Raw genomic sequence first — 26,999 nt, 5'->3', positions numbered from 1 at the left:
AGGGAAATATAAAGTGAGTGAGACAATTTGGGACATTGAGATGGGGAAAGAATTGAAAAATGGGGCTAGTCCAACTTTAGCTCTAGATGCACCACAGAAGGGTAAGCTGTGCATTACAAGAAGGAAATCCCAATATGATACATATTTTGTTGGGACTAGTGAGTGTCATGATACATACTTCATTGCGACAGGATGGGGCTTCAAGGGAGGAGAGGATCCAGTTTTCCCAGGAGTGTATTATGTTTGTGGGAACAAGGCTTATTACAAGTTGCCTGACCATTGGTATGGCACGTGTTATGTGGGCCTGGTCTTTCCAAAGATCTTTCATATAGATAGAATAGAGGATGTAGAACATATTAATTTACTAACATGTTTTAAGAGAGAAACTTGGTCAGAAATAGTGGGTGACATTTTTGGAGCTTTAATTCCTGCAGTGGGGATTTCTTTAAATGCTCATGGGATTCGGAAACTGTCAACAGTGGTGGATCGCTTATCGACAAATACCGCTGGAGGGTTTCTTTTGGTGAATACGGAATTGATTGCCGTACGTGCCATGTCAATGCAAAATCGACTTGCCCTTGATATTCTATTAGCCAAGGAGGGTGGAGTTTGTGGAATGCTGAAAGTTCAACATTGTTGCACTTACATTCCTGATGAAAGCAAAGACCTGAAGGTCTATATCAAAAATATTACTGATTTGCATGAAGAATTAAAACCACTTGAAGCTGAGAGTATTTGGACCAAAATAGCTAATAAAATAGTTGCTGTTAAGAGTTTTATTGCGAAAATAGGTAGTACTATTATAGGTAAGATATTGTTTCCTTTGACCTGTATAATTGTTGCTTTATTGATACTAAAATTGGTGTGTTTATGTTGTAAAAACAGGGGAGGGAAAAAGAAATTAATCAAAAGAAATAATGAAAAGAGAAATAAAAGGTTGAAAAGAGAACCACAAGAAATAGAATTAGAAGAATTGAGGGAGAGTGTTTACTTGGAGACAAAGAGGGATGATGAAAGGGTGTCTGGTGTGTAGTGTTGTGTAAGGAGAAAAAGACATTTCCAATTTCTCCTAAAATGGGACTAAATTTCACAAATTTTTTTTTTTTGGGGTTGTTTATTTGGTGATAATATCACCAAAGGGGGGATTGCTGGAGCAGAGTTTTCTGTTGAAAATCTATTGGGTTTTTAAGCTCCGGTTTGTCTATGTGTCAAAAATAAAAATATTAATCTGTAACGTTAATTATTTGTTTTGTGTAAATGTTTTGACTAACTAACACGAATTAACAAGAGAAAACTATACGTGGGAAGCGTTCATGTGGCTAATTAATAATGTGCATGTTTTATTAAATAAATGTTGCTGAATGCTGTTTATTTTAAAGCACAAAACGCTTTTGGATTGTCAGTACTAATGCTTTTCTGTGTTGCAAAGGCTAGATAATTACATACACATAAGGGTATTAGTGGGGTTAACACTGTTTAATCACTATGCTGTGGTAACGTTGTTTTTTGTCTCTTTTAATTAAGATGGTACGTTTTGGCCTATTATAAAATGGCTGCCGTTTGCAGCCTGGGCTCAAGTGAATGATTAGTGATGAGAAGGCCTTGCTGAACATGGTCGAGAGTCATCTGACCACAGTCTTCGCCTGGTTTGAAAGTTTTCCGTGAGGACAGCAGTTCTGGGCGAATATCCAAATACATCCGAGTAACCTTGGAGGACAAAGGAGCCATAATGAATGAACTGAATGGACTCTGAGATCATAATATTGGTGCAGAGGAAATATGAACATGAGGGGATACTTTCGAAAGTTTAGTTCCGTTTTCCGTCTTTTTATTTTTGTGATTTTTCTGAGCGGAGGTTTTCCAAATGTAGCGATGCTACATCCTTTCCTGCTCGCTCTGCTCAGCGGTTCAGCGGATATCTAAAACATTTTATGTTGCTTTCTTTTGTTAGAATTATTATAAATATTGTTAGCCTAGAGAGGGTTTTTTGCCACTTTGCCACTTCTTCCCAAACCTGCGTTGGTGAGGATCGATGCTGTGAGGACGGCGACTTGGGAGACTTCTACTGAGAGACCTGTCCTGACCCATTCTGACATTTAGCTAGAATAGGTAATTATGAGAAAAAATGATTTATTCTGATTGATTTTCTTTGACTAATTTTAGATAAAGTACCATAATTTTAAATACAGTGTTGGTGGTTATTTCTTGTCAATTATTGAGTACTCTATTTTGATTATTGTTGTATAGATTGTTTAGATCATGACTCAGGACAGTCACAATTAGCTCCTATCGACCTCAGTGTAGATGCAGGTTATTTAGGAGTTTTCCTTCCACAGGTTCAGTGATGGTAGAGTATTTGAGTGTATGTTAGTAAAATGGGCCCAAGCGTATGATGAGTGTATGTGCGTGCATCTGTGATATTACTCTATCCGTGGAAGTAGGGAGGATTTGTACACCCCAATCTGCACCAGCCCTTCTTCCCGGCACCATGAATATCATAGCAGCGGCTCCCCTGCTGCTCTGGGAGAGCCGCGATGTGGGCCTTCGGTCGCGTCTTTCCATCGTTCGAGGGTCTGGTCCCACCCAGACCCCCAGGTGAGTGCTGCTGCTCGGGGAGCCCACCCCCAGCTGCTCATGCTGTTTTCAGGGGCCCGGTCGAACCTGGGCCCCTATCACCTTCGTGGAGGCCCCGGTCCCAACCGGGCGCCCCTTCTGGCCTTCTCGGTGGAAAGCCGCTCAGGGACCCCAACCCCGGCTGCCCCCGCCGGCTCCTCGACTGGCCAGCACCTTCACATGCTGCCGCGGGAGCCGGCATTCCTGTTCTAGTCTGCTCGCCCCAGCGGGAAAATGCGAGGCCGATTCCCCGCTCTATCGGGTCTTCGGGGGAGTGTGACGGCACTCCCCCTGCCTTCCCGCTACTCCCCCACCTCTACTTTTCTTCAGGGGCCCGTAGATGGGCTCCCGGGTCCCCCACAGGGTCATCTTCACGAGGAGCACAATGGCGCTCCCTGGCTTGGCTTCGGTGCACCGGGCCCAGAGTTGGGATCCCGGGTCCCAGGGAATCTTCAACAGCGCTCCCCGACTTGACTTCGCCCGTGAGAGGGGTTGCGCGACGGCGCCCCCCCTCCTCTTCAGCGCCATCACCAGGTGCCAGGGTGGGCTCCTGGCACCCCTTCTGGGCTTGACTTCTTCTGGGGGCAGCCCCAGGATCTGACCCACCCAACATATTGGACCGGCGGCAGAGCCCCACGCGCTTCATCATCGGTCCCAGTAGAGGTCTAAGGTTGCCTACCTTCTGGGGGGCATATCTCAGCCCCCAGGGGACAGATCTTCTCGATCTTGGCCTCTTCTTGCTCCTGGTGGCACTTCCCAGCCACTGGGAGCACTTTCCTTCGCCCTCTTGCTCTCCAATAGGGTGAATGCAGCAGGGAGCGATCTTCATTGGCTTCCTGTGCCAGCCTTTCGTCTGGCCCTCTCTTCTCCTTGTGCAGAAGCCCTGGCTTCTGCTCACTGGTCCTGGTCTACCTTTGTGGCACAAGTCAGGGTCCTAGGCCTGTCTGGAGGTTCTTCCTTTCAGCTGCCCATTGTGCCAGGCACCAGCACCATTCGTCCTCAGCAGACCACACCCCAGAGAGAGCTCCTCTTCCTGTGCAAACTTTATTTAAAGAATGGGGAGGGTGCTGGCAGGAAGTCTCTGTTTGCCCTATCAAACAGTGGCACATCACTTCTCTGCACCTGCTCCCTCCTTCCTGCCCAGGCCTCTGGGTTTGTTCAAAATGGCATTGTCCAGGAGTCTCATTCCACATGGTCTCTGAGAGCCCCTTTCCCCCTCGCTGCCTTCTCACCAGAGCAGCTTGGTGCCTGGCACCAGGTATCAGCTGCTGATGGATGAACCTGTAGCTTCACCCATCTTCTCTTCTTGGAGTGGAGGCCTTCGCCCTTGGAATGCTTGTTGTGCAGGGCCAGGCCTCTGATGCTACAGCTTGGGGAGGAAGGTCATTAATTCAGCCTGGCAGGGTCAGCCCAGCCAGGCCCTGGTTAAGAGCTGACTCAGAGAAATATGACATTTCTGGATGACCCAAAAGCAGCACACCTATGACTTTGGACTCTGCAGAATACTTCCTATCACATAAGTTTAGTGCATGTCTTGAATTTGTAGGCCCTAGGAAAGTAAAACTAGCCCATGTGCTCCCCATACTCATAAGAGAATGATGGAATAAAAACAGGGGGGAAAAAACTGACTTTCCCTCCAATGTTTCTTCCCATTGTAGAAAGCCTATTCCATGTCACCACCCAGTTCTGCATAATTCCTGCCACACCATTCAATTTGTAGCTGCTCCTGGGCTGCGCACGCCTGGAATCTTGCCTGCGCAGCCCTTACACTTGTGCGCAAGCATGTACACGTGTGTCTGCATGTAACCAGCCCAGTGCCCCTTACTCTGGCTGCAGCGCAGTGGCCTACTCGCACCAGGGGGACACCGGTAAAATACACATGCAGTCCCTTCCATCATGAGTTCACTGTGGGTGAGTCCCAACTTATGAAGCTCTCCTACAGTAAAAGCTCAACAAATAGGTGTTCAAAAAAGCGAAAAATCTGGGTGGCTCAGATGGTCAGAACCACCTTCTGACAATCGCCCTTAAAGTTTTGGATTAATGTTGCTGTTTTTTTTACTGTGAAAGAGCACTGGGGCTTGCTAACCAGACACCAGTGCTCTGGCCCTTAAAAGTGTATGGTTCATTGGCTTATACCCAATTGGCATAAGTTCATTACATATAAGTCCCTCGTGTATGTTACAAGGGGTACCCTGGCCTGTACGTTAAAGTGTCCCTCATGAGCTGCAATACTTATTGTGCCCCATGTGTGTGAAAGTAAAATATGTCTCCCAGCCTGCCTCTGCAGAACGGTAGAGCCTTTTTAACTGCTAACTCAACTTTGCTGCTTAAAGCAATGGCAATATTATAACCTCCCTATTAGTATATATACGTCACCCTTAAGATAGGTCTGTCAAGCCCTATGGCAGAGTGTTGTATAATAAAAAGTAGGACATGTGCTATGTCCTAACAGTAAACAGATGTCACGGCAATTGTACTTTATCAATAGTCCTTGTTCCTCTCCTCTGATGCAAGGGCCATCTCTGTGCTCTCCTCGCATGGGGTTTCCTCCCAACGCCCCCTCTATTGAGCTTCATGCCATACCCAATGATGTCCCTGCAGTGGACATAGAGAACCTGTTGGAAGTAAACAATTAGAAGTTGTGTAAACTTGACACAAACTTCAAAGCTAAATATTCCTTTCCTATAACATCCAAAGCTAAATGACAATAATGTGCCAGGTAAAGTTCTAGGGGAAACATTAGGACTGTGGGGTTGATTATGGCTGGAAAAATACTAAAGCCAATTCTATGGGTCAGAAGGAAGTGATCACTTTTCTAATTGAGATCAATATTTGTTATAAAGCTGCAGTCCAGTGCTAAACAAACACCACACCCCTATTATACTATATTTAGCTCAAGCCAATTTACCAAATTCTGCTGCTCAGAAAGGAGTTACTGCCTTGCTTGCCACTGCTGAGCCTGCTTCTAAGGGTTCCATCAGCTGGCATGCAAATGAGAAATTATTGGTATTAAGGAAAGCTGTAATTATTTAAAGCCACTGCACAGTCATTACAGGAGGAGGAGGGACTGCATGATAGTGACTTGACAATAAAATCATGGTCTTAGTTAGAGGTCAAACCCCTGGATACAAATCACCTGGAGCTAAAAATATGGTATAAAAGTGGCTGTCCCATACCACCGAATGACACTTTGATCTCTCTTTCATCAAACTCACATATTTGCAGAAGGAAACGTCGGCATCATCCTATGATTACTAAGGAAGTAATGTTTCATTTGCTCGAAAGGTATGTGTTTATCATTTTACTCAACAAAGGAGATTTTTCTGCCCTACAAACAGCATATCAAGATTTCAAAAATGAAAAGCAGACACATTCATTATAATGCCTTCTTTTGTAAAGAATATACTTTATGTGCATTAGAATGTATTCTCCTGAAAATGCAATACTGTCAACAGTCCAGATTTAAAATAGTTTGTTATAGTGAGGCATCATGCAAGATAGGGCTGGAGGAAATTGTCTTATTGGCTTAATGTGTGATTTTATAAACAGTAGAGGGGCTTGCAAGTGACCTACAAAAAACTGTTGTCACTTTATTTGGGAAGTTTGTAGTTGCATACTAACATCAATGTAAATGTTAATGTATGCCTTACCCTTTGACATTCATTGTCCTGATTGAAAATGGAACGGCTTTCAGTTTCCATAGCTTTAGAACCCTTGACCATAAGTGTGGCTTTGGCTTTGGACACATCTAGGGATTGCTTTTCAAGCTCCATTAAACTTGAGAGATTTGACATAATATGCAAACAGCCAAAATGAATTCTTGAATCTGTGATTGGTAGTCTTAGGCCCACATGTGGCACTGGAGTAAAGGCAAGACCATAATATGGGAACCCGAATACACCCATGAACAAGCATTTGCAATGCAATAGGTCTCGCATTTGCGAGAGTTTGAGCTATTGGCATTTTAAATGACAATGCCTTTTATTTATGTGTTGGTTTTCAAAACAGATAGATAAAAGGCATTGTCCTTTACAATGCCAATAGCTTGAACTCTAGCAAATGCGAGACCTATTGCATTGCAAATACTTGTTTTTCTAGTCGAGGGAGGACCTGGCCTGGCCATTCGGGCTGGACTGTTCCCACGAGCAGCAGGGTCAAGAATGATTTGCATATGGCTGGGTCCAAACTGGTGCGGCGTGGTGAGCAAAAAAACGATGGATTAAACCTGGATCTCTGACTGGGGTGAATGTTTGATTTGTTCAGCATTCTGTCCATCATTTGTTCTTTTTGCAAGATGGACAGAACCAGTAGGAACAGTGCAAGCTCTACTCACACACAGGATAGGACAGGGGCAGCACCTGCCTGCAGGAGCAGTGCAAGCATCCCTTACACACAGGCTGAGGCACTGTAAACTATCCTCAGACAAAGGGCAGGCAGGGACAGCACCTGTCTGCAGGAGCAGTGCAAGCATCCCTTACACACAGGACAGGGACGGCACAGGCTGAAGCACTGCAAACTATCCTCAGTGCAAGCTCTACTCACACACAGGATAGGACAGGGGCAGCACCTGCCTGCAGGAGCAGTGCAAGCATCCCTTACACACAGGCTGAAGCACTGTAAACTATCCTCAGATAAAGGGCAGGCAGGGGCAGCACCGACAGCAGTGAAAATTATTCCCTCACATACAGGGCTTGGTCAGCACTGGCAGCAATAGTGCAAGCTTCTCCTACGCACTTGTGTCAAAACCGGAAGCCGACGTGGAAGCTTCAGATGCACACAGGGAAAACTGTTCTCACTCCCAGGACAGGAACAGAACCAGAAGAAGCAATGCAAGCTTCCTGCTGCACAGGGCAGGGGCAAAACCAGAGGCATCATTGCCGGCTTCCCCGGATAGGCGGAAGAGTCTCTTATGGCATTCTTTTGACCTCCCTCACTAAGGGGCATATTAACAAGCCAGGCGATAAAATTATCGCCGCTTTAGCGGCAGAAAACTGCCGCTAAAACGGCGATAATGGGCTTGATAATATGCTCTATGAAATTCCAATTGAAGCTCAGGTTCGATGTCCTTCACCTTTAACATGGGCTTAAATTGGAGTTCCATGGAGCATATTTTCAAGCCCATTATCGCCGTTTTAGCGGCAGTTTTCTGCAGCTAAAGCGGCGATAATTTTATCGCCTGGCTTGTTAATATGCCCCTAGGTCTCCCTATCTTCTCACCCCACTGCCACCTGAATTTTGTTGTTGATAGACTATAATGAGCACATTTTATTTTACCATCATTTGTAAGGCAACTTGGTCTTCCAGCGCGCGCGCTCTTCAGTCAGCGTGGCCTTTGGTCATCATGGGGCATATCAACAACAACCGGCGATAATTCTCGCTCAGCGCTCTTAGCGTGAGGATAATTATCGCCGGCTAGCGGGAATTTTTATCGCTGAGATAGCGTGCTATTAGCAACGCTTATCTCAATAGCGATAAAAATCTACACTCTAACAGGCTAACGTGAGATTATCGCATGGAAACCCAGCGATAATCACACGTTACCTTGTTGATAGGGACAGGCAAACTTAGCCATGATATCCTCCTTCCATAGGACATCATGGCTAAGTCTGAAAATTAGCAGACGTAAAAAAGCAGCGTTAACCGCGGTTAGCGCTGCTTTTTTTGTCTCTAACAGGGTTAGCGACATTCTTGATAATAGGAGAAATGTCGCTTAGCGACATTTCTCCTATTATTTTACTCTGGAACGCCCCCTTTGCATCTCATTAGAGATGCAAGGGGAAGCGTAGAGTAAAAGGGTGCTAACATGCAAATTTGCGTGTTAGCACCCTGTTGTTGATAGGGTGTTAGTTTTATCTCTGCTTTTTTGGCTTTTAAAGCCAAAAAAGCAGAGATAAAGCCCTTGTTGATATGCCCCTATGTTCGGTTAAAGAAGTGCTTAGTACTCCGCCACTTGGTGATTCAATCTCGTCAACTCCCAGAATTTCAAGTCGATGGAAACTTTTAAAAATAAAGTTAAGAACAAGAAAACCTAAACAATCCGACAACAACAAGTATGCTTTGGCAAAAGAGCAGTGCTGAGACGCTTAATTTTAAACACGAGAATATTGTGCGAAATTTTTCTCCCACGATCTTTGTTCACTGGGTGATGAGAGGCATAGTAAGATGTGTGAAGCGCACAACCCGGGCCACTTCACGAGGTTCAAGAACCAGGAACTCGGCGCGGGTTCGCTCAATTCTGCACCTCGAGGGCGGCTGTGAAGGTACAAGCGTGTATGAGTGAGAAACAAAGGGTTAAACATCCGCCTACCGGACACGGTGCCTCTGCGCCTCACATGCCCCGGTGCATCCTCACGTCACGTGCGGGAGGTTGGTGGCACGGTCTCGTGAGCTGGGAGTTCTATCGAGATGCTGTGTGCCAGGAGCTAGAGAAACAGAAAAGAGAGTTTTATAACAGCTGAAAGAGAAACGGCTACGCCGTCCCTGCCAAGAATCTGTAGCTAAGAATCTTGGCATTAGTCAGGGCTATAACAAGGGTCACTGGAATTATACGGCATGGAGTGCCAAATTATGCGGCAGAAAAAAGGGAAATTACCACGTGTTGTTGAAGCCTGTCTGGTGTTTGATTTTGAGGACTGTAAATAACATTTTAGGCAACAGATTTGGAATTCATAAAATGTTTGCTTAAACGTATAGGAATTACTATCGCACTACTATATCAATTGTCAGTAACATCTAAATATAAAACAGTACACATTCGGTATTGTTTCCGAGGTGAAGATCCAGGGCACAAGTCCTAAAAAAAGAAGTGGGGGGACGCTCCAAGTTAGGTGGTGTCACCGGAAGTGACCTCACAGCCGGAAGTGACGTCACGAGATGGAGTCCCCACTAATTAACAAAGGTTAGAAGGCGATGGGGGCAGGTTCAAAGGGAAAAGGAGAATGTTTACGTTAGAATTAGTCACCGTATTGACACTCAAAGGAGCGGGGAAATTAAAGATGCGCTTGTTCGGTGCGTATTTATTGCCCACAGTAAATTTGCCGGTCTCCGTCTGAAATGCATAAACACATACTGACCTTTTCTAATATACGGCCACGAGCGCCCGTCTGTCATACTGAACGGCTCCATCAACGTGAAACAACTTAAAGAGCTCTGTTCGCCCACTCTCGACAATAGAAGGTTAGGTTTGGTGAGTGCTGAGCGCGCGCGCAGGCTCGGGTACCGGCTCCATCTTTTGGGCAGGGTGGACGGCGTCCACCCGGTAAAAACCCGGTAAAATAAGTGGGGAGACGCCGTCCACCCGCGTGGTACCCCGACTCGAGCCCTGTGAAGATCTTAATACCTGGCCATATCTTAGTGAATGATGTGATTTGCATGTTACAGGTGGTAGTGTTTTTCATTTTTAACTGCATTCGCGCCGAGTCTGGCTGGGCTGTATGTCTCCTTCTTCGTGGAGAGACACATTTTTGATGCAGAGAATCCTTGGACACAGAATATCCGTGTCTGGAAACGGTTTATAGATGATGTCCTCCTGATTTGGAGAGGCAATGAGGCATTTATAAAGGATTTTATGGATTGGTTGAACAGACAAAATCTGTTCCTCCACTTTACTATGACTATCACCAAGGAAGACCTCCCATTTTTTGATTTAGTCATCTACCAATTTGAAGGCAAACTATCTACCAGAGTACACCATAAAGCCACGGATAAAAATGGGTTTCTCCACTTTGGAAGCTTTCATCCCAAATCGCTCAGGGAGAATCTTCCTGTCGGGCAGTTTCTGCGACTTTGCAGAAACTGTTCGGAATTTGTTAGATTCAGGGAAGAGGCTACTCTATTGACAAGAAAACTGAAAGAAAGAGGTTATCCTAGCCAAGTGGTGAGTAGGGCGCAAAAGCGAGCTTTCAACTGTCCTAGAGTTGCACTCCTGGAAAAATCAGAAAGACCAGTCAAAAAGAATACAATATTTGTTACTACATTCAATACGGCTTCAACGGCGATTAAACTCATCATTTTGAAACACTTTCGTATACTTAACTCGAGTGGCTTGGGACTAGAGAAACCCTTATTTTCATTCAGACGAGGACAGAACGTGAGGGATCAACTAGTGCATTCTCGGACTTACAACAAGGCTCGAGGGGCTCCTCGAGCAACGGGTTTTCTTACACCAGTGACGGGTCACACACACTGTGGGGCATGTGGTGTTTGTAAACTAACTAGAAACACTAAAGAAGTGGAGGTAGGTCTACACCACCCTTGGCAACAGAGAGTACACACAAATTGTAACTCTTCCCACGTTATTTACATCATTAAATGCCCTTGCAATTTAATCTATGTGGGAATGACGTGCAGAAAGGTGAAAGTGAGGTTAATGGAGCACAGGAGTAACATCCGATGTGCCAGGGCTAATACACGCCTCACTTCGCATTATGTAGAAAAAAGACATACAGTGGAAGAGATCTATTGGACGGTGTTGGATAAACCTGTTTTCACACCATCCACGACGGAGGTAACACATGCCCTCTTCATACGCGAGCAGAAATGGATATACTGTATTGGAAGTCATATCACAGGGCTGAACGACGATATACCCTGGGCAGCCTTGGGAAATAAGTAAACAATACATATACTATTCCCTATTAATTAGTGGGCAAACATCACATGGATGGGCTAGTAGATATGTGTTACAATGAGGATGAGTATGCAAAAAAAAAATCTTTGTGGACCCCATTTTAATTGAGATAGGTTTTTGGTTGTCTTTGTACAGTGCTCCTAATTAGCATATATTATAATATTCTCGAGAATGCCTTTTACATGATCACTTGGGTATTTTGTAGAATACTGATCTGTGAGATATGCCATGAATATTAGGAAGCATTGTAAATAAACCCCATAGGATATTGTATATGGTATCCTAAGATCGTCCGTTTGGGTTCTTGGATGATTGTATGGTGTAGCGGGAAGGTCTCCATTGGCCCGATTCGTGTATGGGAGATTGAAGAACCATTATGCTGAAAGTAGTGTTAGCGCTCTAGTGTTTTCTGGGAGCGTAACACGTAGCGCGTAGTACGTGGTTGTCACGTGATAGGAAATTAAGAGCTGTAAGGAGCGGGAGAGAGACGCTCCTTGCTTCTACGCGGCACTGAGAGAGATGATTTGTATGGGCAGCGGACCACCCTTGACGAAGTAATGTGCAGGGGGTACCATTGGTGTGTGTTAGCGAATAACACGCTTAAATTATACATCCCACGAGAATTAAATGCAGATTGTTATGAATAGGTATCGGGGATGTTTTATTCTACGCAGTTTAAGGTTACCTGTATACCTATACCTATACATTTATATGTCTGTAAGACTATGATGACTGAGGTATAAGGGTTATGACTCTGCCCTTGAATTAAATATTGTAAGAGTCGGGCAGGACGCCACCATTTTGACCTTGCAGTATAATACTTTATTCTAACGGATATGTGTAACTTAACAATTAGCGACTACATACTTACTGGAGGACTCTTTGTTCTATTTCAGCCAATTAGTGCTGTGTTTTTGTTATTTTTTAAATACTTTTCTTAACAGTGTGTGACTACAGGGGGTCGCCCTCTTCTCCACTGCCAGTTTGACCATCTGACTCAATAAACTCGGTAAGAGGATATTCAGAGTGTACCGAGTCAGTCACATTTGAACCAGAATATACTGTTACTATGTTTTTGAGGGGGGATGGGTATCCCCTAAAACATTTTAATTGGCTTGTTTGTTTGCGGATATTTGCTCACTCTTTCTTACACGCTTTTTCTTGCTTTGCACAATATGCGACTGGCATTTGATATATTGTTCACATAATTTGTGTGGCACACATCACTAGGAGACCCATTGTTGCTCGTTTTACGTGTGTTTGTTGTGATATCCATGACTTATGGAGCTCCGTAGTCACATCGAATGGGTTGTTTGAGGACGCAGATCTTATGTGAAGAGCACACTATTTACATTTGTGATTATGGATATATGTGATATTGGTAATGTTTGACATTGGGTTTTAATTTTTTTCTCCCCCACAGTTCTAAATTGAAGAGTAATGTTACCAACAACTCCAGATTCTCAGGTGGAGTAATAACCCAAACTGTGGGCACATTAGAGGGGTTTAGTTAGTAAAAGAGCATAGGGATCCTTCTAGTCCTGATGAAGGCCGGATAAAGAGTCTATAACCGGCTGAAACATGTCGACCTCAATGCAGACGGGGGGTGGTGAGTACCTAATTAACTCACACCACCATCATCCGTATCTTTTTAGCTCTGACTAGGGAATCAACTAATAAAATTATTATACTGATATCTCTAAGTCAGTTTTAAATCACTAGCTTCTGCAAATTTTTGGGATCCTTTCTTTTACTTTTGTGTCTTTATCACTGTTGTATTGTCTACCCCTCCCTATTGCACCGCTTCTAGCGTTGGTCTGCGCAGAGGCGTTAGTAGCAGCCCTATGATGAAGCATGCCACAACTTGTTGTGGGTGAGGGCAGCTTAAACAAATGAGGTGTGCTCCTCCGTTTGACTGCGTCCATATATACAAAATTTTAACTCCCCGTGCCCCTGAGATGCGTGCCTGTATTAAACAGTTGTCTTACCGTTTAATAATGCGACTTCAACAAAAACACGCGAGATGTCTGGGCACGATAATTGGAAACATATGCTGCTGCTGCGCGTAACAGACACCAATAGGCCATGGGCGGAGTAATGCACACGCCCTTGGCCTATTGCGTGCTGTCTTTGTCAAAAACACGCACGCAAACGCCAATAGCGTGCCCCAAAAGGAAAAGCACACGCTTGTGCGTGTGCGTTTACTAGGGCAGTTTCTTAAACCCCCTACAAAATGTCTCGCGCTGCGCGAGTAGTGTTGCGTTCTGCAACGCTAGGCGCGAGACCTAAAAAGGAATTTATAACCACTATTTGGCTAAGAATACAAGACACTGCAAAGGGAAGGAGTCATCCCTGATCTGGTTGATGAACGCAGTGAACCATATCTCCAATGTTATTGGTTCCTAGTCTATTTTCATATCCTTTTTGAGGTAATTAATGAAGACATTTCTACCATCTCTCCAGAAATTGAGCCATTGAGAGTATGTTGGTGGGCACGAGCTCCAGGGGCCCCCCTCCGCCAATGTGCACTTTGAGAGCTTCAGACTGGGTCCGAAGCATGGGGGCCCCTCCATGTACTTTGCAGGGGGCCCCTCAAGTTTTGTTATGCCACTGCTTGCTGACAAGGTACTTCAATGGTTAGAGCCACCTTACGTCTTTAAAAACAGTAGGATGACAATCAATCTCTTCCTCCTGTTAAACTTGAGTATTTATTGACATATAACAACTTACCTTCCATTGGTACTACTCCAATAGTTGGCGTATAAGAAGCTTGGCATCTTACATACTTATGGCTGTGGAAAAACATCACAAATTTGGGATAATGATTCTATAAGAGAACTTATCCGTGAAATTATGGGTCTCTCTGAAGGAGAAAGAGGTGCTTGTATGTGTTTGGGAGGACATACATACTGGAAGTCCTTGGACCGGTGGCCAGTGGAAAATCTATTTCCTTTTCCGTTATACAGACAGCAGTTTTTCGCCTCCCCCTCTGGGGGTTCAGCAGCTTTGATTTGCTGAAATCTACCAGGGGAAAATTGCAAAGGATGGAGTGTTTTCTGCAGAACTCATAATTCCGATCCCTGTGTAAAGAGGGGTGTGCACTGGGCTTGGAATGTAATGGCTGCTCTGCATCAGGACCTTATCAATTTACAGGACTCCAGGTCAATCTCATACAAAGAAGATAGCAACTGTTTTAAAATCCTATTCCCTTGCTGGTCAGCTGCAGACAGCCTTGTCTCATTGAGCGATAATGGCTGCAAGTCAGGCCCATATACTCAATGCATGTGCACAATATCCCATTCTTTTTGTACTTACTGGGATCCCTTGCCTTTTAATACTATGATTTTTACTGTAGATGATCACGTCCTTTCTAGTAATGTTAGACTGAATCCTTCACGGTACTGACCTCCTTGTGTTTATGCATTATGGGGCTCAGCTGGTGATGGGTGTGCCACGGTCGTCGTATTTTTCTGACCTTCAGAGAACCATGCCTAGGTTTATTGCACCATGCAGTCACCAGAAACCATTTCCTGCATTTTGGTGCTAGGTTTAGCCAGGAGGTATTTATCCTCTTGCAGTACAAATTGTGAGGACAGTGTACATCCCATTGCAGTACAGGTAGAAATGGAAGGGTATTTTCCACTGACAAAGTAATGTTGGAACCAAGTGGAAGTGTCACATAAGATCTCATGTTAAATAGATGCTGCTTTGCCTGTAAATCACATTTCTACAATGACAATTAATAAGCAATGAATAAAAAGATTAAGAGTACATTTGCAGATGATGTCTACAGGCATGCACACAACGTATGTTTGCAATGTTGTGGTATGCCCTGTTTATTAGGCCCACATCTGGTATATCCCAAGCCTGAACAGGTAGATACATCCTTTTCTGAGAAAATGAGAACTGACAGGTGTCTCTCAGCCCTCCGTCACTGAGTTAAGATCAAGTGGAAAACAGTGTTTTCGGTCAGACAGACCTGTAAGAGAATCGTTCATTCACGGCTGGTATATAAAAGGCCCACTTGCGCTCCCAAAATCGGTCTACACACATAGTAGTTGGTATTTTATTATATAATTATTAGTTATGCACTATTTGTCTGTAAATCATGGGAATTAGAATGGCTGTAAACACTGTGATTGTTCAAATTAGGGCAAAGGACACATATATCCAATCATATTCCAAACTAACACATTTGATTAAATTAGCTGTAACCAGCATTCTAACAGCACAGTTAAGTACGTTTTGTTACATATGAATATGCTTACATGCCAAGTCATGAAATGCCTCCCCGAAAACCTTCTGGGGCCGTATTACAGATGGTGCACTGGGGATGCAACGGGCGATTGCGCCCACTTTGCGCGCCCCGGGGCACTTTAGTATTATAGAAGGGGAAGCAGACCCGTGTGCGTCTCCTTCTATAATACCGATAGCGCTGGCGCACTTAAAGCACCAGCGCTATCAACAGAGGGTGTTCCCTCAATTGCCTAGGGGCTTGCCCCATACAAATGAGGGAATCCCTTTGCCTCTGTTCCCGCGCCATATTACAGACGCGGGCGCAGAGTCAAAGAAGCCCTCAGGAACCCTCAGTGCGCCAATTAAAAGGTGGTGTATTGTCAGTGCGCCTCCTGACAGCAGCAGGGGGTAAAGGGGGTCCCATGGACCCACCAGGCATCCTCTTGCAGGCAGGTGTAGTCACTGACTGCACCCGCCTGCAAGGGTATCTCTAAACCGCTTTGAAAGTGCAGGCGGGTGACACCTGCACATTGAAAACACGGAGTGACTGCTCCGTATTTTCACATAGGCACTGCTCCTAGGGCAGCGTGAGTTCGCGGCTGCCCTAGGGGCAGCGCATACACCATAATGGGGCGTATTATCACTGTTTGAGCCCGGCACATCTTTTGAAAATTCTCTCTCATGGTTAAGTGGATTTTAAATGACCATTTAATGCCTGCAGCCTGTCTCTGGGTCACATGACTGGGTGTAGTTGACATTTGGGCTTTGTATATCATAAACAGCCACATACAATAGGGATGTTAGGTGCGCTTGAATGGACCCTCACTGGCAGGATGGGAGGGGGGAGCTGGGCACTGCCCTACTTATGCTTGAATAGGCTATGTCCTGCCTCCAGAAATAGGGCTGTTTTCCCCTGTAGTTAGTCTGGGGCCAGGGTAGGGAAAGCAGACTACCTGTGTCTTTCAAAGGGGAACCTCTAGAAGCTTCTCCCATTGCAAAGACAAAATTGGGTGTACATATAATGCACCGCAGACAACAACTCTTCAGTACATTTGTGGATCTGTGGATACTCTGACAGGAAGAAGGACTGCTGTGCTGCAGAAAGGACTGTCACTCTGCTAGACGGCTGCCCTGAAGGACTGCCACCCTGATGTGCTTACCTGCAGCCTCCTGCAATCCTGACTGGGTGAGAAGGACTGAACCTGCGTCTGCTGAGCCTAGGACCAATAGAGTGACTCCAAGGGCTAGTCGGCTGGCCTCTTTGCCAGAGCTTCAGGGACAGAAGGCTCCAGCAATCCTGCTCATGCACCTTGATGCTGCCATCTGTGAGTCTACCCTGTCAAGGGGTGCCACCCATGTCCTGGACCCTTGAAAGTGGGCTTAAGGTACTCTGCCAGCCTCTGTGGACCCAGAGAGAAACTGAAGCATCACCTTTGCTGGGTGGCACAACGCACATAATAACTGAAGCCTCACCACTGTTGTGTGGATCTCCATGGTCGCAAGAACTCTACATAGCCTCCACAGCCTGCAACCTCCATTGGAAACACTGCTGTGTGACACATGCCTAGGTCAGGCACCTGTGTCCCGTGTTGACAGCCGCCACAAAAATGATGCCTGGCTCTGCACCATAGCCTCGCAGCTTCTCAGAACCAACACATCACCCTGACTGTTTGATGCATCCTTGGTGCCAGATGTCACAAAGCAAGCCCTCAGTGATGGGATCTTTGATAAAAATGCAGGACCTCACATCGGAGCCTCGCCACATCTCGGAATCAACGCATCCCTTCAACCACACAGCATATCTTCGAGGCGAACCCTGGTAACACTCCACAAACCAGGATTTAAGGTGCTTTGCTCAGTGGGCGTAACAGTGTCCATGTAGCTGGCTCACACTCCATCACGGTCAGCCTGAAATTGTGACTTTGTACCAGTATGGCGCAACCAGATATTCACAGTTGTCACTTTGTGCTTTTTGGACCTAATTTCACTGGAACCTTTAGAATTTTATTTCTCCGGTTCTAGTAATTAGATTTTTCTCATATTGTTCATGTTTTATTTACTAAAAATTAATCTATTTTTCTAATCTGGAGCGAGATCCCTTTTGTGGTGAGTTTTTATTTGTATGCTGTTTGCAGTGTTGCACAAATATGTTACACATTGCCTGTAAGTTAAGCCTGACTGCTCTGTGCCAAGCTACCAGAGGGTTGAGCACAGGTTAATTTAGGGATTGCTTGGGATTTCACTCTAACAAGAATAGTGGTTGCTGCTTGAGAAAGTTTTCACTCCCCTTCAAATAGTAACCCAATTTCCGATAGTTTGCTTCTAGTGTTCTTGGTTCCTTGATTTCTCTTTTTGTGGTTTAGTGTTCTGATTGAGAAGATAACTGACTCTTCTTGCAAAACAGATGTGTGGGAACGGTGTTCTAGGTCGACCTGTAAAGTTTGGTAAATCTAGTATTTGTAAAGTGCACAGCTACCCTTAGGCATCCCGGCCCTGGGGGCTGTCAGGAAGATTGATCGAGGTATTGCCCAGAGTCACATGGTGCTGGGCTGACGTGCCACCGGTGCCGAGAATCGAACCGTGATCCCCAGTGTCCAGTGTCAGTCGCCCTGGCCGCTGCTCCACACCTCTTCTTGGTATGCTAGACACTTTTCAAGGAGCACTTTATTGCTTGGTGGGCTATTGCTATTTTTCACATGTCATTACGGGTTAAAAGGATTGACAATTTGTATGTATTTGTTCTTTATAAGAAGAATTTGCGCTTTATTGTTAAAAATTGTATAGATTTTTGTATAGTCTACTTGGGGACTAGTTCTGTCTGTAATAAATTCTGACCCTAAAGTTCATTACTTATTTTCCTGATTGGTCATCTGTAGTTGAATTGCGGATTGGTGTGATGCTCTACATGAAAAGATTTTGACCAATCGTACAAGGCTTCAGCTCTGATGTCTTTGATTTGTATGGTTTTCATGTAATATGATTGTTGGCTTTACTATGTTTTTATCTGTATTTTTATTATGCTAGGTGATCTAAATAAAGTTATTATGATGATGATGATAGGTTCCCACTCATGTAAATTTGTGACTGCTCATTCGATTTCCTTGAAATGTTGTGTAAAACAATTTCCATGAGGAAATCATTTTTAAGTCTGAAATTCACTGTTAAATGTGGATCACTCTTATCCTTTTACGTATTTTCTTCAACATTAGGATGTGGATCAGTATGTGCATATGGATGTCTGCTAACCAATGGATTCAGAGGTTTATGAATATCATCTCAACAGATGTGGTTATACGTATATACCTGTGGGCAACCTCTTTTGCACATGCAGCTGATGGATGGAGATCCAGATGTGAGCTCTCTGTGACCGACAAAAGTGAGGTGTATTCCAGGGAAGGGGATATGATATTTGGCATTGTGTCTGCTGTTCACCAGGAGACATATTTCCCATCTACAAACTACTTGTTCACAGGCCCACCTGCTCCAAAGCACTGTGAAAGGTATTTCCAACTTGGTGTATCTTTGTTTTAGCTTATTAGTGTCTCATTTAAGTTGTAACTTACTTTCTCAATGAAAGCCATTTTCTTTTATTTGCTTTACCAACAACTTGGATCATGCCTTCCTATGGGCCTTGACTTTAATTTGACATTTTATACATTATAGTGCAGTTTCATCACGATTTCCTCCCTGAACTCTTGAGCCTACCAATGGGATATACCCTGCATACCTTTCACTGGTTGAATATGCCTGCTGTGTAATATTCCTGTATTGACTTCCTGCCTTGTGAACAATATCCAGAACTTGCCTTTGACTTCAATTCATTTTGGGCTTTGTGAAAGCATGGATGTTTTCTGCCCACAATCTACCTTTTGCAGTAGCCCTATTTTTATGGTATATCTGACTACTGGTTTCCAGCTTCTTGGAAACCACTCAGGACTTGGCTTGCATTACAGTTCAGTGGCAGGTTTTTAGCATCCGGTCTGCTTGAACACAGTGATGCCATGAACACAGTAAGAATAGAAAATGACTGGTCTGGACCGGCATGGTGTTGTATGACAAAGGGCAACACTAGAGACATATGCGAGAGACAATGCTGCAGCAGGTGTGACCTTTGTGGACTGTAGCTTAGATAGGCTGCCCTTGAACTCAAATAGCGCCCCATGCCCACACGGAGATGAAGATTCGATTGAGCGATGGCCCGGAACCGCACCGGTTAAGTACATAAACTGAAATATTATACTGACAGATTGATTACGATAAGGATCCTCTAGGTTGGCATGGGGGGGATCGAGGTAGGTTGGTCCACAACTTCTCTGCAACTGAAATGGGTGGGCGACGGGCGCTCTGAATTGGTGTTGTGGTGGGTAGTTTGAAGCATGTATTGCCGGGAGGCAGGGTGAACGGGTGGTCTGGGGAAGTTGAGGGGTTTTTTTTGTAGTTCAAAAGCGTCACAATGACTGTTACTAGACCTCAACACATATTCATCACTAAGACACGACCGCCACAGTGGGTACATAAGCTGTGTCTTCCACAAAATCTTCACTATCAGGTGTATGTACATAAGATATTCACAGCTCATCGGTCTCCCGAGGACGAAGGGTCCATTGAAACCCCCCACGTGCACTATGACACCTACCAACCCCCGCAGTGCCGCACGGTTTGGAGCGGCATTAAATGTGCTCTTTGGGAATGTCAGTGGATTAAGAGATAGGATTAAGAGAGGAGTTGTGCTGCAATACATTAAACAAAAGGCCTCAGACATAATTTTTCTACAAGAGACCCACCTTGTTGGGAATCTCTGTAAGGCGCTGGACAGATGAGGATATAAACGTATTGTCCATGGGGGATTTACCACCGGTTCCCGAGGGGTTGGGATTCTAGTAAAGAAAAGCCTTCCATTTATATTGACTCAGACACACACAGATAACTATGGGCGCTTTCCTAGGATGTCAGGCACCTGGGAAGGTAGGAATATGAATACCCTTTCGGTATATATCCCTCCTGCTCTCCGCAATGTGGCCCTGTTGGAATTGAGTAGGTTACTTCTAGCCTTACCAGAAGGAAAAATAGTCTTGGGTGGGGACCTTAATATGGCGTTTTGTGAGCAAGTGGATAGATACCCCCCAAGAGGTAGAACGCACTCCAATAATGTTATGGCCGATTTTGTCGCAGCACTGGGGCGGACGGATAAATGGCGGGAAGCCCCTCCACAAACACGCCAATACACATATTACTCTGCTGCTCATGAAAGCCACTCCAGAATCAACTATATATTATCATCGGCAGATTCTGTACAGCAATTCACTGAAGTTCAACACTCTGCATCTCTGATCATGCTCCCAAACAGGCTCGATAAACAATAAGCACTGCCCCATCCATAAGACACTTACGATTAGTCCTTGTTATCTCCAAGTCCCACATATTAAGGACAATGTAATCAAGGACACAGACTTTTACATTAAGGAAAACATGGGGATGGTCCAGTCTGCGCAAATATTGTGGGAGGCTTACAAAGCTGTAATCAAGTGCCGAGCACTATCCCTGACAGTGGGTCACAGGAAAGAGAAAGACAGGCAGCTAGTGGCACTTGAGCAAGAAATTCTCACAAGAGAGCAGACACCAAGTGACATCCGAGATGAGAATGAAAACCATGTTTTGAAACTCAGTAGGAAAGAATACAAGGACCTTGCCCATGAACTAGCCAGGGGTAAACTCTGAGCCAAAATATACAGGATTTACAAACAGGGAGATAGGGCTGGTAAGTTATTAGCATGGTTGGAGAGGAAAGAAAAGACAGACCACTAGATCAGAGTCATACAAGGGCAGGACGGGACTTATCTGCGTGACCCGCAACACATAGCAGACGGGTTTGCTGAATACTATAAGAGACTATAGTCACCTATTGCGACAGCTACCGTGGCAGAGGGGAGGGATATGATAGCTGACATACAAATTCCGACATTGACCTCTGACGACCAGCAACTGCTGGAAGAAGTTATTACTGTCAAGGAAGTCCTACAGCCATACTCAGTATACAATTGGGAAAAGCAGGCGGACCAAATGGCCTCCCAATTGAACTCATCAAAATAACGACATCCAAGGTAGCACCCCACCTCCTTGAAATGTACCATGAGAGCAACTCAGTTGGAACTTTACCCAGAGCCCAAGACTGGCCTGCATTGTCACAATTTTCAAGCCTGGGAAGCCGGAGGAGGAATTAACTTAATACTGACCAATATCCCTATTAAATGTCGAAGTAAAAATACTTGCCAAAGTACTCGCCAATAGGCTGATACCTATAATTACAAAACTAGTCCACCCAGACCAGGTTGGGTTCATGCCTGGCCGCAATACGGCAATGAATCTACGCCGTGTAAACAGTGTACTTGCTAGGAAACATACCATCAGTGAAAACGCGGACATTCTTTCGTTAGACGCGTGCATGGCTTTTGATACGGTCGAATGGCCATATATGATATCGGTCCTTGAGCGTATGGGAGTGGTGACGATCTATCTCGAATGGATTAGGCTCCTATATGCGAACCCACTTGCTCAAGTGATTGTCAATGGGCATATATCCACCACATTCACTCTAAGCAGAGGAACGCGACCGGGCTGCCCGCTGTTTCCCCCCATATTCGATCTAGTTTTCCATGACCGGAACCTGCTCAGCCCCTTGACGCGACTGCAGAGTGATGTCCACCATTGGCGAATGCTACCTGTGTCTCTGCTGGAGTCGAGCTGCATTATATAAAATTATGGCTCTGCTGCGGCTTTTGTGTGCACTGCAAAATACCCCATATAACGTTCCCGAGACGTATTTTAAATCAATCGACGGGGAGGTTAGGAATCTACTGGGACAGGAACCCACCGCCTATTGCAAGACCCAAATTAGTGCGCGGGTGGTATGACGGTAGCATTGCCATGCCAGATATCCATGGCTATTACGGGGCTGCACACCTTTCCATTATTAATAAATGGGGGTATGGCGAGCAGCAGGATCCGGCATGTCGGATGGACAGATGGCTAATGGTTCGGGGAGGGTACAGAGAGACACTGTACACAAAACTGTGTAGACAACAACTTACTGGTCCCACCGTTCTCACAGTTGCTGTATGGCACACCACAAAACTTGGTTGGAGTAATAAATTGAATCAAATGACTCCCCTTTGGCATGATGCAGTACTGGGCAATTTAAGTAATTACAGCGGAGTCGAAAAATGGGACATCATTGGTTTATCACAAGTCAAAGACTTGTTAGAAAGGGTAAAATAGTGACATTTGTGGACTTACAAAAGGAATATAAATTGTCCATAGGGGAAACATTCCGCTACTCACAAATCTGACATGCCTTACTGGAGGCAACTAGAGAAACGGCCTAGATACTGGAAGCCAACCCGCTTGAGGATAGACTGCTAGCAGATCCCATGGATAGCAAAGCTATTTCACTCACCTACCGGAAAATATTAACAATTTACCAGACCTGTTGCAACCACTATATACGCGCTGGCAGGACGATGTAGGGGACTTGGAGAAAGAGGTTGGCGTGATGCGCTATCCTCCCCGCGTGAGTTGTCCATACCATCACAACTGCGGCTGGTCCAATTGAAAATTTTGTGCCGCATATACATTACATGCACTCCATTGGGGTTAAGATGGGCCGAAGTAGCTCCACAGACTGTAGGCCAAGGTACGGTGAGACAGGCACATTCTATCATATACTCTGAGAATGTCCCTTGATTCAGTCCTTTTAGGTGGCGGTCAGGGAGAGGTGTGTGGGACGGGCCTAGAATTATCCTTCAAGATATGTCTGCTAAATATATGGGACGCTACAGACCTCGATCGAATGGACCAAACATGGGCTACCACTGGCTTCATGTTAGCGAAGTGTAACATCACTTACAGATGGGGGGTTTTCGAAGTGCCAACAATAGTTGAATGGGAACGGGATGTCGATTGGTGCATGTTGGCTGAACGTGCAGTCTACACAAATAGAGGATGTCCTAAGAAGTGGGACAAGGTAGGGGAAATGGAATACATATCATGGCAATATTTGCACCTCCCCATCAGCGTTAGCTCATGGGCCGACAAGATAATCCAAAATAAGAATCCGGAATGTGGGTTGGAAGGAATGATGGTATAGGAAATATTTTGTACTGAAGTGAACCATTTGTTCTAGATCTATTGTAACGAGTTAACTGTTTGTAATATGTTATAAATAAATGGTAATAAAAAGGAAAAAGAGATGCCGACACACACCCCAGACTGTTATATTTGTACAGGCCTAAGGTGAGATGATGTCTCTCCGTTATTAAACTAAATTGATCGCTAATACTTGCATACCTCCTACAAATGTGCATGTTGTGATTCTGTGGTTACATGATTTGTTCTCATTTTCTTGCTAGTTTTAGTATTGCCTGAGTATGTTCATGAACCATAGAAAGCAACCTATATGTAATGAAAGACAAATGCAGATCTAAGTTTAGTATGTTATGAGCTACATGCTCAATAAGTTTCTTTTAGGTATATAGTCTTCCAGCATGCAAATTCTCACATTTTTAATTGCTTACGTGTTTCTGTTCAACCCCTTAGGATTCATACCGAAGTCTATCAAAGTGTCCAGGCAATGGTCTTCACCATCAATGAAATCAATCAAAGCCCCCATATTTTGCCCAACACCACTTTGGGAGTTTGGATTTATGACTCTTGTTATTCTGTAGTGGGGGCTATTGAAGGGACCTTGTTGCAGCTTTCAGGTGGGAAGAAAACCATCCCCAACTACAGCTGTCAATCAACACCCAGGCTGGCCGGCATCATTGGAGATGGGACTTCAACATTATCTCTATCTATGGCCAGACTACTTGGTGCCATGAGGTTCACGCAGGTACAGTACTAGTCAAGCCTATCACATTCTAATTAACACATCCAGGTGAACTTGGTAGGAGGGTATAAAGCAGCCGGCCTAAGTCTTTTTCAGACCTGTTTCTGTACGCCCCTTTCTTCCAAAGCCCCTTTCTATGACAAGCCCTAGGCACAAACATGATCATACCAGTAAATGGTCCAGGATATGAAACCATAGTGACTTAAGAAACTGGATAGAAAATTATGTATAGCAGTTTTGAACTTTGCTCCCTCCCCATTTTCCGTTGGCATTAGCACTTTAATTACAACAAAAAGCATTGACATGTTTTCATTTGTGTTATAATAATTCGCTGCTCTTTGATTCCATCCCACACGAGGGTTACGACAACTAAAAATGTTTTAATGTAATGTTTATTCTGTATCTGAATTATGATGCTTTCATCATGGTGGTATGTTCCACTCTTTTTATGATTTTAACAGATCAAAATAAAAGTTGTTTGTTTTCACATCCAGGTGTAAAGTGAATATATAGTCAATGGGGTAAACTTGTACTGTGTAGGTTTGTTGAAAACATGTATGAATTATGATAATGTTCTATGTTTGTGCCTGTCACTCTAATCTATTTTATGAGGGTTGATGGTTTGCCTTTACCAAAAGACTCTTTCTCCAGGCCACAAGTAGTGTTAATGATTGGGATTACTAAGGGGACTGTTCTTGGTAAACAAGTGCACTGCCCGAAATATGAAGTCAATTATGACTCTTTCCAGTGTTAATTACTGTGATTGTTGGTGTGTTATATCGGCTCAGGTCTTGGTCAATTCTTTCTGTCCAACCATACTCAATTAATGACTGTCAAAAGGAAGAGTCATAGGTATATATTATTAATTAGAAAAAGATGTGCAGGTTTTTTTCTTTCTTTTTTTGTGCTCATTATCCTTTTGTTAAATGGTGCTAGTTTATGAGTAGGAAATTAGATATTTAATTTACCTTCAGAATTAATTTCTTTTCTGACTTGGAAAGAAAAGTTTCTTTAAATAGTCTTTTAACTCAACCTACAATGTCAGCGTTTGTAACTGGTATGTCTTTAGATTACACACGTTCTGTAATATGCATGCCATAGGTTTGGAGATATGTGTGGCACATGCCTTTACCAGTGAGTGCAACACTCACTACGTTCCCCCTGAATGGTTGTTGACCACATTTGCTTACAGTTTAGCTGGGCCATCCGTGGGATTGCCTACAAGTGTAACTCAGGACAGCCTGCTTTGTATCAGCTAGAAAATCTGTTATATATGTTTGTGCCCTGCACCAGCTGCTGCACCTGTTAGAAAACACTTCACTTAGGAAAATCTACAATTTCAACCTCAGTATGAAAAAAGATCACCTTGTGGGGACCAGGCAACTGTTTAGTGTATTTGGAGTAAATTGAGACCATTTAAACCAGTTACGTATGAAAGTAATGTTTTCTGGTGGGTTGGCTCTCTACTACAAGATGGACGTGGACTCTCCAAAAAAAGATTTTCTTTGTACTGGCTCAGTTTATTTTGATTTAAACCATCAACTCAGCCTGGCTATCAAAGGTGAGCCAAGGGTACTTGAAGCAGAACTTTGGTCCACCTGTCCTGATGGGTTTGGGTATTGTGGGCATTCAATTGAAGGACAGGATGTTCATCCTCACCTTTAACATCCTTCCAGGGAGGGTCACTAACCCTTGATCTCAGTGAATTGAGATGAAGAACATATTTTAAGCTAGTTGTACTGTGTTTTGGGGAGAGAATAAACTTCTGAGCCACATCACTCTGCTTACTGCCTAATCGCTCTACGGTCCACTGCAGCTGGTCTGTTTGTGTGCCTATATTAGGCAGATGCCATTGTGGATGTGCAGTGGACTCGCAGCGCACACACGCGAAGTCCGCACACCACTGTCATGCCAAAGGCAAGCCTGTCTGCACCTGTCTGTGCCCAAACATCATCAGGATCACTGCCTCTCTCAATAAAAAGTTTGTCCTTATTGAAAGAGTATGTTTTTCTGCCTCATCACTACATCAAATTAAAGACAGTTTTGTCAGGCTAGGTGGGTCTGGGACATGTTATGAATGTTCTCCTTTAATGAGTCTGGAAGGCCCTGGCCACAGCAGAGTCTGTAGATTTTCCTGCCTCTCACCACACATGATAGTTAAGCCCCTTGAGGGGCCTGTTTTGCACTAACCAGTGCTTAGGGGGAGGGCTCCACTCACACGCCAGCATCCTCTCCACCATGCCTGGTTCTCTTTGGACTCCACCAGTGTCGCTGGGACTAAATCGTCCCAGGGCCAGAATCCATAGGCATTTACTGCAACATTAGGTCATTTCCCAAACATGCAATGAAAATCTGGGACCTTTTATCTTCTCTCTCCCCAGATTTCTGCTTTTTTACTGAAACTTGGCTGAACTCCTTTACCCTTTGCTGTATCCCAATGGCTTTGCCAGACAATTACCAAATTGTCAGACTGCATAGAGAATCCAGATCGGGGGTGGCATTGCCATTGTGTTTCAGGACTATGTAAAGGCTCACCTAATTAATTCATTTTTGTTTGATTTGGTGGAATTGTGTATTTTTACAATTGAGTTGGCGGCTGAAGTCTACTGGAAAGGTGCACTCAGTTACCACCCACCAAGG

The 26,999-nt window shown here is 44.4% G+C and overlaps 1 protein-coding gene across 1 annotated transcript in view; it reads left to right on the top strand.

The window, feature by feature from the left end:
* The first annotated feature begins 2,488 nt into the window (after positions 1–2,488).
* LOC146796863 (extracellular calcium-sensing receptor-like) overlaps positions 2,489–26,999 on the top strand; it is a 69,425-nt gene continuing 44,914 nt past the window's right edge. Inside the window, exons 1-3 of the mRNA XM_085631399.1 lie at positions 2,489–2,595; positions 18,688–18,978; positions 24,071–24,362. Of these exons, the coding sequence (XP_085487525.1) occupies positions 2,489–2,595; positions 18,688–18,978; positions 24,071–24,362 (690 nt within the window). The remainder of the gene's footprint in view (positions 2,596–18,687; positions 18,979–24,070; positions 24,363–26,999) is intronic.

The sequence above is a fragment of the Triturus cristatus genome, chromosome 10, assembly GCF_964204655.1.
Source record: "Triturus cristatus chromosome 10, aTriCri1.1, whole genome shotgun sequence".
NCBI classification, from domain to species: domain Eukaryota; kingdom Metazoa; phylum Chordata; class Amphibia; order Caudata; family Salamandridae; genus Triturus; species Triturus cristatus.
Note: the sequence above shows the minus strand (reverse complement) of the source record. Positions and strands in the feature narration are given on the sequence as shown.